Raw genomic sequence first — 18,033 nt, forward strand, 5'->3', positions numbered from 1 at the left:
CGCCATGCCTAACTTGTATCATTTAGCAGTCCATTTTCAAATTCCCATGAAACACTGGGCACATGTAGACTGTGTAGATTTTAATAGCACAGCTATACACGGGGCAGCAACATTGTCTTCTATTTAGATAAGAACAATCAACATCAGGGTTTTAAAAAGGTCAGCATTAATCTGTTGCTCTTTTTTCTCAGTGGGCAGGATCCTCATTAGAGCAGAATGCTACAACAGCTACTGTAGGTTAAATTTAAGTTGTAATTTGTTGTTTTTCAGCTGGAAAGCCTCTCAGTTTTTGTGTCTCTTAATCTACCCACCCACTGGTTCTACTCTGACAGTCAGAGTAGGCTACTGGCACAGAGGTACATGAGGCAAGTTCAGAGGAACTCACAGCAACTCAGTAACATATGTACTTTAAATGGATAAAATACATTTGTAAGTACTGTGTAGCATCTTCGCCTCTAAGTATAAATGACGCTCATTGAGTGACATTTGAAACGTTAACACCTGAGAGTGAGGTATCTTCTCTCCTCTTCCTGCTGCCGGAGGCTTCTTGCTCTTTACCCGGACTCTGGAGAAACAGGGAGAGAGGTATTGGAGGGCGAATGGCTTTCCAGATCGATACGTACCTCTTACTGCAGGGCACCCTCAGCTCACTCGCCCAGCTGATTCCAGCTATTTAAGAATGTCTTTCAAGGGATCTGGCCCATTTCTTTCAATTAATGCTCCTTTCAGTTAGCCAACCATTAGAAGTCCATTAAAGACCCTCCACCCAGAGAGAGTTATTCAGCCTGCACTGTTGTGCTCCATCTTCTGATAACAGGAGAGTCTAGACTGCCATGGAGGAATAATTAACCTTTTAAAATTGTAACTTTGGCGGGGGCCGTTTGTGGGACAGGCTTGGTCTTGAGTTTATACTTGTGTGAATACTATTTCTCCATCTGTCTGTCTTAGGCTGTTTAATCTGTGGTGTTTTTCATCTCTGTTTCTCTCTCTCTCTCGTCTACTCTCTTTGATATTTCACAGGTTCTCGCCGGTGAGGAAGCTGACATCACCGCCAGCATGCTGAGCACTGAGGATGCTGATACCCCTGCAGAGGAACTGGTTTACCAAGTCGAAATGCCAACCAATGGGATGGTGGCGTTGAAGGAGGCGCCAGAGGAGGAAATCCTAAATTTCACACAGGCTCACATAAACAAAGGAGAGGTCATCTTTATTCATGAGGGTGAGAGCACAAGAGTGAGAGGACAAGTCAGACTGTATGATGCATCTTTGTTCTTATACTAGTATATTGTCTATCCATCTGTGATCCTTAACCGATTCTGTGTTAGGCTGCTGCTATTACAACAAACTTAAACATGCTTAAACATAAGTCTCCATGTTTATCTCAGCAGAAATTTCAATGTCTTGTAAAGTAATCAGGGTGTCGCTGGTATTGATCAATAAGCCATTTAAACCCTGCAGATATACTGCGGCCATGCTGTGTAAAAACATGTATTTAAACATGCTCTTTATTTGCTCCTTTACTGTGACAAATAAATGCTTTTTGTTAATCAAGGCAACAACGGTAAACCAAGTTTTAAATTATTTTCTGTCTTTATAATTGCAGTGACTCTAAATCAAGGTTTAAGAGAGACAAAAAAAGAAAGAAAAACTAAGACTGACAGAATCAAAGATTGAACCAAGTCAATGATGAGGTACAAATATCCAATCTGGTCTCCTCCCCAGGTGAAGAGTCTGGTGGTTTCAGTTTCACCGTGACAGACGGAGAACACACTTCTCCTCTCTACCAATTTGTCGTCACTGCCAGACCTCTCACCATCACCATGGTAACGCAGGAGGAGCTCATGGTATTTCCAGGTAAGATGCCAAATTCCTCCAGATTTTAAGCCGTGAAGACGGCAGTGCTGGCAGTTTGACCACAATACACAATACAATAGTAGGTCATTTTTAATTGTGTTGTATTCATTCACCTTTTTCAAGTCCTTCCTCTGGAGTAAACAGAGTTTAGGGAGCACTCTTAGGTCAGATGTAACATCAGGATGACATGTTTGTTTGGCGGTGATTTTGCTTGAGTGATGCTCTGGAACAATCTGAGTCAGCATGACACAGACAGTCCTTGAGATCATAACATCCCTTCAGCAGCGTCTGAGACTCACAATATGTGCATGAATGAACCTAATATGAGCAAAGAAGTCAATTCTTGCTAAAGCAGGGGAAGGCTAGGAAGGTGAGGGAGACGAAGTGCAGATCTGTAGTGGGCTAATATGAGGCCAATGTGAGGAGCACAGAGCAAGCAGAATGAATGAACGCTGTCTCAGTTATATAGCAGGTGTGGCTAAAGTATTGAACAACTGGCAGAAAAATGTTTGTGACTTTTATAATTTAGCGTCTGTTGTTTTAAATGTGTTGCATAAATAGCAAATACCTTACTTGGCTTTATTGTACGTGCTCATTCTTCACTGCATAGAAAACCCGACTGCAGAGCTATTACATTTTTGGCATGCATATAACAAGAAATAGAGCATTTTTTTCTTCTCTCTCCTTAACCTAAATGCAATAGGCAGCATACCCAGTAAATATATTAAGCACCCACATACAGATCATATTCAAAAATAGAAAAAAAAAAAAACTTTTTAAAGTCTTTAATATATTTGAAATGTTGAAATGTTCGTATTGATCTTTTAAAACTTACACTAGTAGACTGACTGCAGTAGGTGAACCTGTAGAAGCTAACACAGCTGTTCTGCCATAAAGTCAACTTTTATGATGCCCAACAGTGTTATAGAGGTCTTAAGAAAATTACATGTTTTAACACGAAGGTAGTAATGATGTTGTACTGGATTACATTCAGAGGAATATTTCAGAAACACTTTTCAGAATAATGTGGTCTAGCACCACACCAGATGTAGAAGTAAAAATGACGGCATGTTATCTTAAGTTCAGTCGATGTTACAGGTGCATGTTTAACTTCACTGAAACAGAGAGGGCAATTGAGAACAAGGACGCCCTGATCACAATATAAAACAATAAAAACATTTGCAAGTTACAATTCGCATCAGCAAATTATACAACCACCAGACCAAGGATATCAACATAAAAGGAGAATTCAAAGAGAACTCTTGCATTCACACTAGTCTATGTCTGTCAAATGGGACTTCAATGGATTAAAGGGTAATAGCTTATCTAATTTTCATAGTTTCTGCAGATTTTTCCACTTTCGTGGACCATAATATTAAAAGCCATTTATCCCATCTCAGTATCAAGATAGTGATTTTCAAGGACCAAATATTATTTTGAGCAAGAGCTACATAATATAAATCAATAGTTTAAAAGACATGTTTAATAACAGGGACGTTTGCCAGTAAGAACTTTGCAGATCATCCGTCCATCCATTATCTATACACCGCTTAATCCTCACTAGGGTCGTGGGGGGTGCTGGAGCCTATCCCAGCTGACTCGGGCGAAGGCAGGGGACACCCTAGACAGGTCGCCAGTCTGTCGCAGGGCTACATATATAGACAAACAATCACTCACACATTCACACCTACGGGCAATTTAGAGTAATCAATTAACCTCAGCATATTTTTGGACTGTGGGAGGAAGCCGGAGTACCCGGAGAGAACCCACGCATGCACAGGGAGAACATGCAAACTCCATGCAGAAAGATCCCGGGAAAGCCGGGACGCGAACCAGGGACCTTCTTGCTGCAAGGCGAAAGTGCTAACCACTACGCCACTGTGCAGCCCCTTTGCAGATCAATAAAATGCAATACCATTCTCTTTGCACCGCCAACAACTGCCACCCAACTTTCTCATCCAGAAGACAACGACTTGCTCTAAAGCTGTCCTTCAGTTATGAACCTGGAGGCAGAATGATAGACTGCGTCGAGAGGTTTAAGAGTGGAGGCAGGACCACGCATATAAATTGCATCACCATAATCCAAAACAGATAAAAAGATTGACTGAACAACTTGCTTTCAGCAGCTCTGAGCAACACTTGCATTAATCAGTAAAAAAGGGGCAGTTTTAAAAGTAGTTTGTCATCATGCCAAGTATTTAGAAGAGGATACTCTTTCAATTGGTCTCCAGCGAAAGTAATAATGATCACTTGGATGTAACTGTTATTCAGTTTTCCAGAGAATAGCATACAGTTTGGTTCATCTAGGTTCAACAATAATTTAAGATCAGACAAAGTTTGTGAACAGCAAGAAATCAACACAAATTGTGAGCAGAAGGTGCTGTTGAATATGAAATAGTGTCATCCGCATACAGGGAAATATTTAAACCAAACTCATTTAAGAATATTGTGAATAAAAGTGTAATGTTCATTCATTTTGTTGTTTTAGTGATCCGGATTAAGTCAATGTGCCAAAGAGATGTGTATTTTACTTACTTTAAACACTGAGGTTGTGGGAACTGGATTTGAGACTAGTAACTTTTGCTGAACAGCGACCCACTATGGCCAGTAATAGAAGTGACAACAAGAGTACAAGCACAGAAAAATCATAAAGTTGGGAAAGCTACTGATTTAACATTAGCCACTATAAGCTGCTATTCAGATCAAGTAATCTTGAAAATGACACTAAATGTGCCAAAGTAAATTATTTTATTTCAGATAAGTTCACCTTTTAATTCAAAACTGTGGTTTTTCATCCAATTTTAATGACTTGAATAACATGATGCATTTAAAAGCTAATTTTCAACAGCTCCAGTGTATCATGCTGGATCTCCATGCTGCACACATGGTGGTTTTGTTTAAAGTTTTGTTTTCAAATAAGAGATCACCTTATATTTAGTGGTATAAAAAAACACCAACAAAAATTTTGAGACTGCATCTGCAGAGGTCAAACTATTTTACGAGCACGCGTGTCAGCACAGGCAGTAACATTAAGCCTGTTTCTAATAAACTCTACTTTTGTGCGTCTCATCTGAGATCTGTTGTCACATTTTTTAAGACTTGGATACAGTTTTGGACTGGTGCTCGCCACATCAGGAAACTCTTCTTGCTGTGCATGAGTTACTGTAACCTCTAAAGTTTGAGGCTTTTCTAAACTCTGCTTAATTTTACAAGCTTAGCTGCACTGCCAAGAGGCCAGTTTCCATAGAATCATCTCAGCACTCAGAAGACTGTGTGTGTCTGTGTTTGTGTGTGCGTGTTTTCACAGGAACAAGGCAGCTCATCACAAGTGCCAATCTGGGGGCTGTAACCAATGAGGATGGAAATGAGATAAGCTACTCGCTTATCCGCCCACCTCGTTTGGGAAGACTCATCCTGGCCAACGACAGGAACCAGTTTGAGGAAATTAGCCGATTCTCCCAAACACAGGTAATTACTTTGTCTGTGTGTGATGCTGAATGTGTGTCTGGCATGTGTCCCCTTAAAGAGACGTTCAACTCGATTCCTTCATCCCTCCTAAAAAATATTTCACTCCGTTAACCTCTAACAGTAAGAGGAACAGTAAAAAAGCAAATATTTAAACAGTAAAGCAATAAAATGCATTAAAACAAAATGAATAAAATCTTTGAGGGAAAAACCAAAGGAAAAAATCTTTTAATGGGATTTTTTTTCCTTTAATAATCACTTGCATTAAAGACACTCTGCAAGTTCAACTGTTAATCATTTTTTTTCTTTTTTTAAATAAATCCTCTTGACTTTGAGATTTAACATCCCCATTTTGACCGAGTTTGTATTACTAAGCAGCCGCAGCTGTAAAAAGCGCCCTGGTCGTCTGCTGTATACACCATCAAACAGACATATAAGAAGGCATAATGCCCCTTCATTCTATATAAATGCAGCTAATCCTTTCAGCACCGACTGCTCCTGCACAGCATTCACGTTTATCTATATGAGAGAAGTTAATGGAGTAACCTGAATAGAAAAACCAATTCAGTCTGGGGAAAAAAGCAGGCTGAACTCAGTGTTCGTTGACATGACAGAAAAATGTTCTCAGCAGAAAGTAAGCACCACTGCTCCTTTGTTCAGACGCTTAAAAATGACCAGCTGAATGGTAATATTTTCCTAAAAAACAACATCTTGAGAAGTGTTCTGACTTTGTTACCAAACATTATGATCTGTGCTCTGCCTCCATAGCAACAGTCAGTATTGAATTCTTTTGACGATGACCACTGTCGTTTATGCTTGGTCTTAAACCAGAAAGTATTAATATTCTGCATTTTAACAAACCTTAGCCAGTAAAGGGACAAGAGTTGTCAGATGGGTTGTTTTAGAAGCACTGATGTATGGCCTGTTTAGGTTGTTACAACTTTACATATCAAAGTCCTCTTATTCACCCTAGATCTTCTGCGTCTTCCTTTTCACTGTTGAGTATCTAACAAGTCAAAAAGGCCAAAAAAAAGAAATAAAATTAGGCTGGTAATTATTCATAATATTTCTGGCTTTAAAAAAAACCCTCTAATACATTTTTTACCTTGTTGACGTGTCCATATGGTGTTTTTTATATGCTAGGAGACATAACCGCTGCTAAATAATCAGTCAGCATAAGGACTGAGTATTTTTCCTTGAAACTGTATTGGTATGATGACCAGCTCAAAAGCCCAGATCGTGACAATCAGGGTTTCATCTGTAGCAAACTTGATAAACCAGTCCTTGCAGGGCAATGTTTTTTGTGTCATTTGTCATATTCAAAATCAATCTCAGCACCATCAGAATAAATCAAATGGAAAAAAACATTTTTAAAACTGTTACTATCCACTTTTTTTAAATTGAATATTGATTATTCACTATGAGTTTAATTTCTAATTGTATGTATTTGGGTTCTGACTTAGAATTCAGAAATTAAATACATGATTGTAGGTGACCTTGTGTGCTTGAGCTGCAGCTAATATTCAAGGGGTGGGAGAAGAAAAGGACGAGGCCTTCGCAGATATATAGAAGCAACAGTGTGAGTTACATCTAAGCTTTATTTCAAGGCATTGTGGGATTGGAAAAAAACATCTAAATATGCAACTTTGAAACAAACACAAAGCAGAGTTTTTAAAGGTGAAATCTACAACCAGAGAAGGAACTTCAGGAGACTTTTTTAATGAACAGACATCTCTTTTTAAAGAGGCTGTTGTTAATAATTCACAATAATTTAAAATGCTGTTCTATTCCATTAACCCCTGTTTTATCAGTTGACAGTTAGTGCTAGACTGTCTAAATGAAGTTGTACTGTGTTTAATATCTGCCATTTCTTCCAAAATCATAGCCATGAACATATTCCTGCTCTTTACCAGCAGGGGGCCTCATTGAATATGCATCCCACTTGGATTAGGCTCTTCTCAGGTTTTTGTCCCTGACTGTTTTAATATATTGTCAGAACTTGGGTGCCCGCAGCCTTCACTTTACCTTTATTATTGCCATCTACATCTGCCTCTCTGTTAAGGCTTCTGTGTGTGATGGGAGAGGATTGAAAGACACTTTAGCTACACACCAAAAATTATATCCATCAAAGCCAATCAAGAAATGATTTCATTACACCCGTCACCGTATAAATAGCAGAGTGACTTTCAAATGAGTACAAGTAAGCTATCTTGAGTGTTGTAAAATGCATTTGGTTTTTAAAGTCTGACACCTACGTGTTTCAGCAGACACACCCTTCATCAGGGTGCGGCTCTTTAATTCCAGAGCTCTTTGTTCAGTGAGTCAGTTACCTTCTGTATGTACAGTAAAGAAGCACAACCATTTTTCTTTGTTTACTCCGACTGCAAACCCAAATGTCTAGATTGGCAAAAACACAGGATTATCAAAAAAATACTGATGGTGTTTTTAACCTTTAATGGATTTAGTGTAGGATTATGGGTTGCACTAGTTGACAGTTTAGTTCCACGACACATGCAGCTGCCATGGCTGTGGACAATTCAAGACTATCAGTTCATTTCCATTCCTGACATCTGACATCTGCTTGAATGAGCATGAGCACAAATTCCTTCCCTGTGAACTGCTCCGTTTGGGCTGTGACAGAAAATCTAACACTACATCAAGCCGAAAACATGACTTGATCATTGCAGTAGTTCAGCATGTGTTTGTGTGTGTGAGCATGAATTCACTCGTGCACATTTGTGCATGCGTCAGTGTGTAAGACAGAGGAAAGAGTTGAGTTTAGGACAAAGTGACCTCAGAGAGCAAGCACAGGCCGTCACATTCCAGTTTCCAAACTCTGCATCCCAGTTCAGCTGAGCCAAACCACTGCTGCAGCCATTTGAGCTCTCATTTAGCTGTGGTGCTCACAAATGTCAGAGGGAAAGCAGCAATAAAACTTTTAGCAAACTAAATGTCAGTCTTTGTCTTTAAAATCAGTCCAGTCAAAATAAGTTATCAACATGTTGGTTGACTGCAGCAAGCCACTGTAAGAATTCGGCTTATATGGACTTGCTTTTTTAAATCGCAGCCAAATTCTGCAAAAGTCAGCTGGAATAAATTTAGATAAATTCCTTAAGTAGCAATACCAAACTATGAAAATCTCAGGGTAAAACAAGCCAAAGGTTGATTTGGGATCACAGAGAGTAGTGAAATAACTTACCATCCTCTGATGTTGTTTCCTCTGGTACACAGCTGGAGTCAGGACTGGTCTACTACGAGCACCAGATACCTGAGGAGCCGTTCTGGGTAGTGAGAGACTCCGTAGAGCTGACGCTGTCATCCCAACCAGCTCCAGACGTCCGTCACATCCTGCCCATCACCATCTCTTACTATGCTGCTCACAGCAACATCTCCTCACAGCTGTGGAAGAACAAAGGTTAGTGACCGAGTGAGGGAGGAAAAAATAAATTGCATGTGTTTTTTTAATAAAGCCACTATAATAAATAGACATTTAGCCACAGGTCCACTGAGGTGATAATTTAGCACAATAGTAATTATTGTATGTACAGTTACACAGATATTAGGGAGCAGAGCAAAGTGTCTCGGCCTGTAATGGTCCACTAGAGGGCTCCAGTTGCCTCCTTGCTTTGTTATCTGTTTATGTAGTTATTTCTCCTTTATTCATGCCAGGTATTGTTTTATACAACAGGATTTAGATTGCAGTAATTCTAAATCAGGACTAAGAAAAACACTTGTATTCATGCCTTGAGTATGAAACATTGCCTTAGTAGCACTGACAGCTTTTTAAATAATGGACACCATCATGTGGAGGTTTCTTTTGTCAAAGATGAATCATTACTGAATGTTAAAGTCTGATTAAAATCACATTGACTTCAATCTGTGATCTGCTGCTATGCTCAGAAGTTGTAGCTTGTTTTTTTGCTTTAAAATATCTCTATATTGAAACTTCTCAAGGCATTTATCATCCCTTCTTTTGCTGCCAAAACAAGAAAGCCTCAATTCAACATCCTCCATCTAATATGTTGCACAATTAAATACAAACAACAGACAGCCAAACATTTCTATTTAAAACATTTCTAAAAACGATTTTGATGACATTTAAAATTTTTTCTTGTTTTCTCTTTCCACTTAGGTCTGGAAATTGTGCAGGGCCAGAGGAAAACCATTGACAATACAATTCTTGATGCCTCCAACCTTCTGGCTAGTCTGCCAGAAATTCAGCGAGGTGATGCGGATGTAGTTTATGAGATTAAGCGTTTCCCTGATCATGGTCGTATCACTCTGGATGGTCAAGACCTGCCTCGTAATGCCCCATCCTTCATGCAGGAAGACGTAACTCAAGGAAAGCTGGAGTATCTCCATGGTGACTCAGGAGCCTCCTTTGATAGCTTCTCTTTCAGGGCCCGTCTAAAGGCTGAGGGTCGTGGTGCGCCCTCACCTGCTGAGTCTGTAGTGCTAGAGGAGGTCTTTAACATCTTAATCAAACGGCGAGGCTCCGATCCCCCTGAACTAGTCACTATAGATATGCTCCTAGAGGTTCTTCAAGGATCCATGACCATTGTGACCCAGAAGCATCTTAACACTCAAGATGAAGACAGTCCACCAGATGAGGTGCACTTCAAGGTCACCAAAGCACCTAGAAATGGTCGACTGGTTGACTCGCTCACCATGGATCCCATCTCTGAGTTCACACAAGAGATGGTCAATCGTGGGCAGGTGGGCTTCTACAGCGATGACAGCCTTTCAGATGGCTTTGTGGAATTCATCGTGTCTGATGGAGAACACCAAACAGAACCGTACACACTACACATCGGTGTCCTTGCTCGCACCCTGGTTCTGGACAAAGCTCCTGAGATCAAGGTGAAGCAGGGTGACGACGAGACCCTGGTGACTGAAGAGATGTTGAAGGCCACAACAGGGGGTCCTGTTGAGGAGGACATCCTTTACAAAATCACAAGTGTTCCTAAGTATGCAGCTGTCATGGTAGACCGGCAGCCTACGTCTGCCTTCACCCAGAAACTGATCAAAGAAGGCCGCGTCAGTGTCCGCTTTGTCAAGTCCACTTCTCCTCGAGACAGCGTAGCATTTGTAGCTCGCAGTCGGGCTGCTAATGTCTCCTCTGTCCTCAACATCACTGTTCAGCCTCTGGCCAACATCGCTCAGGATCCTCTCTTACCCCAGGGTGCCCTTGTCCAGCTGGATCGAAAGCTTCTGGATGCAACTCCACTGGCCAACAAGACCAGAACCTCACCTACATTTACTGTCATCCAGCAACCAAGAGGGGCTCGTTTTGTGAGGTCTGGAGGTCCTGGTGCAGGGCAGCCATTGGACTCATTCAGCCAGAGGGACCTGGATGAGGGCCGTGTAGCTATGGAGATCCAAAATAGCCCCTCTGGATCACGTGGTGGTGCCACTCAGGATGAGGCCCGCTTCTTACTCAAAGCCCATGGTGTACCTCCTGCAGAATGTGTCCTTCCCTTCCAGACCCACCCCTACAATGCCTCTGGGGTTTACCCCGCCACCCTGCTGAGGATTCCCTCAGACAGTAATGACCTCCCTGGTGTGGCTGGGGTCCCTCGTGTTACTCCAGCTAGCCCCCGCTGGAGGAACGGTATGGACTGGCCTAATGGAAATGCCCCCACCACAGCATCCTCTGACGATAACTCCCATGGGAAATCACGGCTTAGCCGGCGCAGCAACTTCTGGTCTATCCTCATCCCCATCCTGGTAGTCCTCCTCCTCTTGCTACTGGCAGCCATCTTGGCCTACTACCTGATCCGTAAAAACAAGACAGGCAAGCACAATGTCCAAACAGCATCATCCAAGCCCAAAAACGGAGAAGTGGCAAGCACAGAAACCTTCCGCAAGACTGACCCAGCCAATAACATCCCAATGTCCAACATGGACTCCAAAGATGCAGACCCAGAGTTGTTGCAGCACTGTCGGACAACAAACCCGGCTTTGAAAAAGAACCAGTACTGGGTCTGAAAACACTTTGAGACAGGACACAGAAGGAGGTGGATCCTCAAGTGTTTGAAAGCCTCCTCAAATCATCCCTCTCAGTATTAAAGACCTCTTGCCACAGCAGTTTAAACTAATTTTTTGATGCCTTTGTTTATTTACTTATCTCAGCATAACTGTGGACAGATTCTCAGGCAATGAAACACTGAATACTTATTGGCAAAGAAAGAGGCAGGTTCTTATCTTAGGAGGCTTGTGCCATGTCTATTTATTTTTGTATCATTCCTCTTTGTCAAAGGGCACAAATACAGACATAAACATATGATGTGTTTGCAAAAAAGAAAAAGTATTTTGGGTGTGCTCTGTTATTGTATTCCACATGATATCATAGGCCAATATTATTCATTTGAGTCGGTAGGTAATTTAAAGTCTTGGTTATAGTTTGATTCAGTTTTTGGTTTGTGAGGAAAGTTGATGAGGTTGTACATAGGTGAAGAGGTGAATATAGTATCCAGAAAATGACAAACTGCCTCTTTGTGTTTTCTCTTTATTTTTTGATGTTTCAAAGGTACCATTGTATGTCGTTTCTCAGGGCTAAATTCAGTTTAAAGGTGAACATTTGCTTTCACAGTGAGAAATAGGTAAGAAGGTTGGTACCGCTTTCATCTCCGTGCAGCAAGTCCAACACTTAAACATGAGGCGACACGGTAACCGATTCGATTGTTTTGAAGTATTTTTTTCATGATCTCATGGCTGTAATTCCATATTGAACAGACAGATATGTGAGTGGTATCAATCTTCTCATCCAACAACCCACATAGTAGCGAAAAAACATATTTCCAAAATGTAGAACTGTAATTTTAACCTCATTGTGATAAAGTTTGACTTTTGAGTTAAAAGAAGATGGTTGAAAACAGTTTGTAATGAAACCTTGTTGCAACAACTTGCACAGGTTTGATTGAATTTAGCTCCGAGTCACGTCATCATCTATCATATGTTATTTTTTCTGCGTGCTTCCAAAGTGCTTGTAAATATTCACTGGACTGGCACAGCACTGACCGCATAACTACACAGTACACAGTTAGTAGACCACAGGCAGGACGTTATTTCAGTGGTATTGGTCTTTAACACACACATAATGGCTGACAGGCAGCGGTGAGGTCATCTCAAACTGGGATGTTTTCAGTTTCTGAGTTTGCAATTCATAAATTCATAAAACCTGATTGGTGCTTGGGTGGGAACAAGGAATAAAAACGCTCCACCGCTTAGGTTATGTAAATATCCAACAACAGTGTCATTTTAAACGCATGTTTAAAAAGACAACAATGCAAAGTCTTCAAAGCTATTTTTGATTTTAAGCATTCCACGTGTAAGCTGAATATACAAACTGTTATATGTTGAAGTCATGAGAATTTCTTTTAACTCTTTTGTTTATTTTATATGTTCAAACTAAGAACAGTGTTACTGTAAATCTTTAGGTGCCTTTCATTGTCTGTGGCCTGTTTTCTGTTTTTGTTTAACGCTGAATGAAGAACTTAAAATGAAGCTAAATGTGTACGTTGACACATTCAGATAACTTTTTTGATCCACTAAGGAAAGAAAGAAAGACTCAAACAACTGATTTTCTGAAAAATGTTTGACTATTTGCTGTACATTTCTTTTTTTCATACGGTATACCAATGACAGCTCAGTCTTTGCTAGTCATATATTGAATATACGATAATGTCTTTGCAGTATTCATCCTCGATTGATCTTCTATTTTTGTAGTGTTTTGGGAGCAGTAAATAATATTTTGCAGATAGCACAGCGCTCTGGAAGTGATGTGTTTCAGGAGACTGTGTATTTCCAGTGACATTATCTCTTACAGATAGCCGACATAAAAATATTGGTGCCTCCTCCAGGATATCACATCCACATCTTACCTGTTTTATGTGTAAATATTGTGTTTTTGAGTAAGATACTGAGGCCCGATTGACATTTCCAAATACATTGAGTATATACGTCATGTTTTACATTGCAGCTATATGTACAAGTAACTGCGTTTCATTAGACTGATCAGCTATGATGTGTGCGTGTGTGTCTGTGTGTGTGTTTGTGCAGGTGCCCGTCACTCTTTTGTTTTCTGCTTAGTGAAGGTTGAATTCATTGCAGAGATTCATCACCACCTCCTCTCATTTTTCATTATTTATTGTTTCTGTCACTCCCCTTACATCAATTCATATTCAAGTTATGTCTATTTTTTCAGAGATGAAACTCGTCCGTAAACTGCTGGTGCCTTTAAAGTTAATAGTTATATCCAATGTTTAGTTTCTGGAACAAAGGAAATGTCATTTAAAGCTGCAGTATGTCCCTGAGCTTGTTCTCAGCACTAATTGAAATAAAATGTTCATGCAACAAATCCTGTGTTCATTATTTTGTGTGTGACTTCTGCTGGAATTAAGCTTTTCAGGGCTGTGACTTACAGTTACCCAAAAGATCCTTCTTTCATATTTAGATAATTGTAATTCATTATGCTTTTGCTTCAACTAAAGTGTGGCAGATAGAACATTACTGCAACACTGGCCTCTCTGAACTGCCTCCTGCTGTAGTGTAAAGTGAAATAAATGTATAAAAGTTAAGTTATTACTAAAAAAAAACATGTTAATTTCTGAATTGCTTAAAGTCTCCCAATTTCAGATCAAATTAAATTGCTTTTGTGCGTGCTTGTTTGATGATTCATGATGAATGCCTTTATTTTGAAGTTCACTTTTTTTGTTTTAAAGAGGATATTTAGAAAACTATCACCTTAGCTATAAAATTGTAGCAAAAGTTGTCCTTTTTGGCTTTAGAAGTTGCTTTTAATACAATTCAATTATTGCTTGTTTATTCTAGTGACAGTTTGTATATTCCCTCCGAAGTCTTTATGGCTTTTTTTGTTTGTTTTTTTTAAAGTATGTTGTGCTGAAATGTATTCTATCGAAGCAGACTGGTGAAAAATAAAATGTCCCTATTGCTTGTTTCAATTTGCCAGGGAATGGTATTAAAACATAGACAGAGGACACAAATATTACAATAAATATGTTCCAAGATGAATACACTACATTTTCAAGGCAGCTATAATATTTTTAAAAAGTGCTGCGTCTTTCTGAGGGAAATGTCTTTGGTAAACTTTTTTTTCTCCTCTCCAGAGCTGTTGTGAGTCTTTGTCACCACCAGGTGGAGTTAGGGTGCTAACAGTGCTTAAAGAAGCCACAACTGTTCCTGAATTTGTCACATTTCAGGCTGTCTCTCGTTCCGTCATTCTTTCCAGTGAATGGCCTTTCCTTTCGGTGTTTCTCTCAGCTTATTGCATTTTGTCTGCTCTGTCTCCTCCTGGGTCACTGGCTTGCCATTGGTCCGCCTGCGCTCTGTTTTGAATGCTCGTCCTGCAGGTTTCATAAGCTGCTTGGCACAGCTGTTCTTCCACATGTGTCTCCTTAGCTCATAGTCTCTGAGCAGCGCTGTGTGCTGTGGATGACAAGACTCAGGCTGAAATGCATTTTGAAACCATTACAAAAAGCATACTGTATTTCAGTGTGTTTACCAAAACTTTTCCTGAACCTAAACATGAAATCTAATAAAAATGTGGCCAAACAGAAAATGAAACATTCCAAAAGGATGAAGAGGGATGTGAAATTCAGTGTCAGTATCACTCATAACAATGTTGATTATCTTGTGCTCATCCAATTCAAGATGTAAGTTTAAACTGAAACTAAAGGAGAACATTTCAGCGAATGAAAGGAACTTGATCATATAAGCCACACACAGGGAGTATAATATGTAAGGAAATAAAGTCTAAATGCAACTTTATTCAGAGACCCAGTGTACATGTATTAGAGGAGGATTTTCTTCTCCTAGCGCTGCATGGACACTTCAACACACCACAGATGTGGTTGCAGATCAGACATGGATGTTTCTCTTTAACCGCAGGATCCTCGATTCTTGCCTCAGATTCTTGATTCTATCTGAAATGTGTTTCTTCCTGCAGGATTCCTCCTTTCTGTCTTGGCCCGGTCAGAGAGAATGAGCCACTGATTGGTGAAAGCTATCCCGCATGAGTTTAGAACAAGCTGACTCCTCCTTTCCCCCAAAAGACCAACAGGAATGAAAACACACAAGGCAGGGAGGAGAAATCATTCTTGAGATACCAGGAAAATAAGTGCTTGAACTCTTCAACTGTGAAAATCAGGGACTAGAAAAAGTGTTAACTTAGATTTTTGTCCTCTTTGCAGTTTCAAAGCACTCTGCTTTAAAAATGTGCAGTTGAAGGTGCAGAATCCACAATGTGGGCCAAAAAGAGTATAATATGGAGACAATCTAGGTTCTCATCAATCACAATAAGGGAACAATTTCTCCCTGTCTGTTAAAACTTTCACCAGTCACATAAAACACTTTTAGATAACCTAAGTTACTTCAAAATGAACAATTCCAGTAATTAAGTCAGTATTATTTCCAGCCTCTTTGAGTTAAAGGACATTAGTTTGCTCATTAACCTTCAATATGAGTCTGAGCTTGCTTGTGTTTACTTTGGCTGTAGCTCTTACAGACTGGCTCAGTCAGTTTTAGTAGAAGAGACATTCATGTTTGCTTTGGACTTTACTTTGCTGTATTATCTACAGACTCAATCAGCCCTCAGTATGCAGCAAGTGGCATGCAGCGGGACAAACCTCCAGAGCTGGATATGTTTCGCTGTGTGCTGCTCCCACCCTCCCCGGCATCTCCCACTTCAGCGCAGAAAGTCACAACCTGAAAATAAAACCTCTCAGCATCACTGCTGTCACATTTTAAACTCTACCGAGTCAACTTTGCTCTAATTGATGCGGTTTTCCACAAGTTCCTGTTTGTTCTCATTTTGGCAACACAGTTGGTGTTAAGCTGCTCCGCTCCACTTCTCAGGGATCTATTGTCAGTCAAACAGAGTGGGCTGTGCTGCGGTTTTATTATTTAGATTTTCAGCCTGATGAGTTTAGAATCAATCAAACCACTGCATGCCAGAGGGTTTTATTAGCTGGAAAAAAGCAGGACCAGCTGCAAATTTAGATGCTTCAATGTCGCTTGGTTCATTAACAAGCACCAAGTAACCTCGATAACCATTTATTCATTGGTGCAAGGCCTTTCACTTGCTCCGTCAGAATGCAACCCTAAAACAATTACAGCAGGAATTACCCATTCATTGCATACCTATCATACAACTGGAGGAAACTGAGATCTAAAAAGAAAGATCTGCTGTCATCTAGTTGTAATTATGGACTATAAACTAAAACGCTCCAAGCACAACTAATACATACTGATACCTCATGCATGCACCCTAAGTATCCTCTAACATTCGCATTAAACACACCAACAGTGTTCATTCCCACACAGCTGTCAGAGCAGGTTGGAGGTGGGTCCCCGTGGCCATATGTTGGGGTCAGGGGAGCAGCGTAATGTGCTGGGCCGAGGCCAGAGCAAGAGTCAGGCCTGTTGCAGCATTTGGTCCAGAGAAAAGAAAGCCTTTCAGTCAGGAGGACACATACGGACAGCTGGAAGAGAGATAACGGATGGTGGTTTTGTCGCTGCCTGAATGGCCTGCTGCCTTCTGTACAGTTTGGGTGACAATAAACACTGTTCATGATGCTAGTTGTTATATCAGTCGGGCCTTTATGCAAATCGTTCCCTCTATTTTAAGCTGCTCTGTTCAGCCGTGTGAAAGGATTATAACAGGTGGACAGTAGACAGCAGCAGATATTAGGCCGAGTATCACCATAAGGTCATTGTGTGATTGTAAACAGGAAGATCACAGTCTGGCTCTGCATGAAGCCGCCATCCTCTTAGACCTTGTTGATTTTCTTCACAAAATGCAAAGATTAAGCATTTATCTATAATTATTCTTGTGACTGACTAATCCTGATGAATACTTAAGCCTGACTATTAGCATGACAGTGACTAAATGTCTTAACTTTCAGTCGCCTAATTTTACGGCCTGTCATATCATCCAGCTGTTCTTTCTGGGGAAATTTCAGCTTTGCAAAGTATTAAATGACAGAAAATGGAGTAAAAGAAGAAATCAGAGAGGCTGACGTAGCCTTATGACAAACCTAATGAGGTCTCTAGACTGGCTGCATTGTGTTGTTCTGTGCTGTGACACCCCTGGTTACTGTAGTTTCTGTGCCTCCCCTTGTACCATAACCGCTAAATTCCATTCACAGTGGGCTTCTTATACCATGTAATTAGATTTAACCCTTTACAGGAAAGGTCTCATAGAATATCACCATCAGGGGAACATATTTTGTTTCTTTAGAGGCAGCTACTCAGAGGTGCAACAGATAATCATTGTACTTTCCTCAAAAGTTTTCTGGTAAGAAATATTTTTACTGACTTAGTATCTCAGGTTCTTACAAAAACTGTTGTCTTTCTTGGGAAATAAGACTATTTGTCTCTTAGTTTGAAGTTGCATGAGAATCGTGAATATCTTATATGTCTATCTGTATCACCCAATGGAAAAATCTGTCAAATTCATAGAATATCCTAAACATAGAAACTGCATCAAAATATATTGACAGTATATTCAAAGTTTAACAAAAAGCAATGTTCCTGTGCTTCGTTATACCAGCAAAAACAAAGAACATGCCCCTCCACAGTCTGTGTTTGAAAAAAAAAAAGTGGCAGTGTCCAGTATACATGATGCAACCACAGACTGTATAGAAAATGTAAACGTAGCATCCAGGTCTGAGAAGTAAACCAGAAACAAAAGTG

The 18,033-nt window shown here is 40.2% G+C and overlaps 1 protein-coding gene across 1 annotated transcript in view; it reads left to right on the forward strand.

Moving 5' to 3' along the window:
- Window positions 1-13,678, forward strand: part of cspg4 (chondroitin sulfate proteoglycan 4) — a 72,038-nt gene extending 58,360 nt beyond the window's left edge. Inside the window, exons 7-11 of the mRNA XM_023297260.3 lie at window positions 1,021-1,219; window positions 1,723-1,854; window positions 5,162-5,322; window positions 8,551-8,734; window positions 9,452-13,678. Of these exons, the coding sequence (XP_023153028.3) occupies window positions 1,021-1,219; window positions 1,723-1,854; window positions 5,162-5,322; window positions 8,551-8,734; window positions 9,452-11,307 (2,532 nt within the window). The 3' untranslated portion in view covers window positions 11,308-13,678. The remainder of the gene's footprint in view (window positions 1-1,020; window positions 1,220-1,722; window positions 1,855-5,161; window positions 5,323-8,550; window positions 8,735-9,451) is intronic.
- The last annotated feature ends 4,355 nt before the right edge of the window (window positions 13,679-18,033 follow it).

This window comes from Amphiprion ocellaris, chromosome 3, assembly GCF_022539595.1.
Source record: "Amphiprion ocellaris isolate individual 3 ecotype Okinawa chromosome 3, ASM2253959v1, whole genome shotgun sequence".
Taxonomy (NCBI): domain Eukaryota; kingdom Metazoa; phylum Chordata; class Actinopteri; family Pomacentridae; genus Amphiprion; species Amphiprion ocellaris.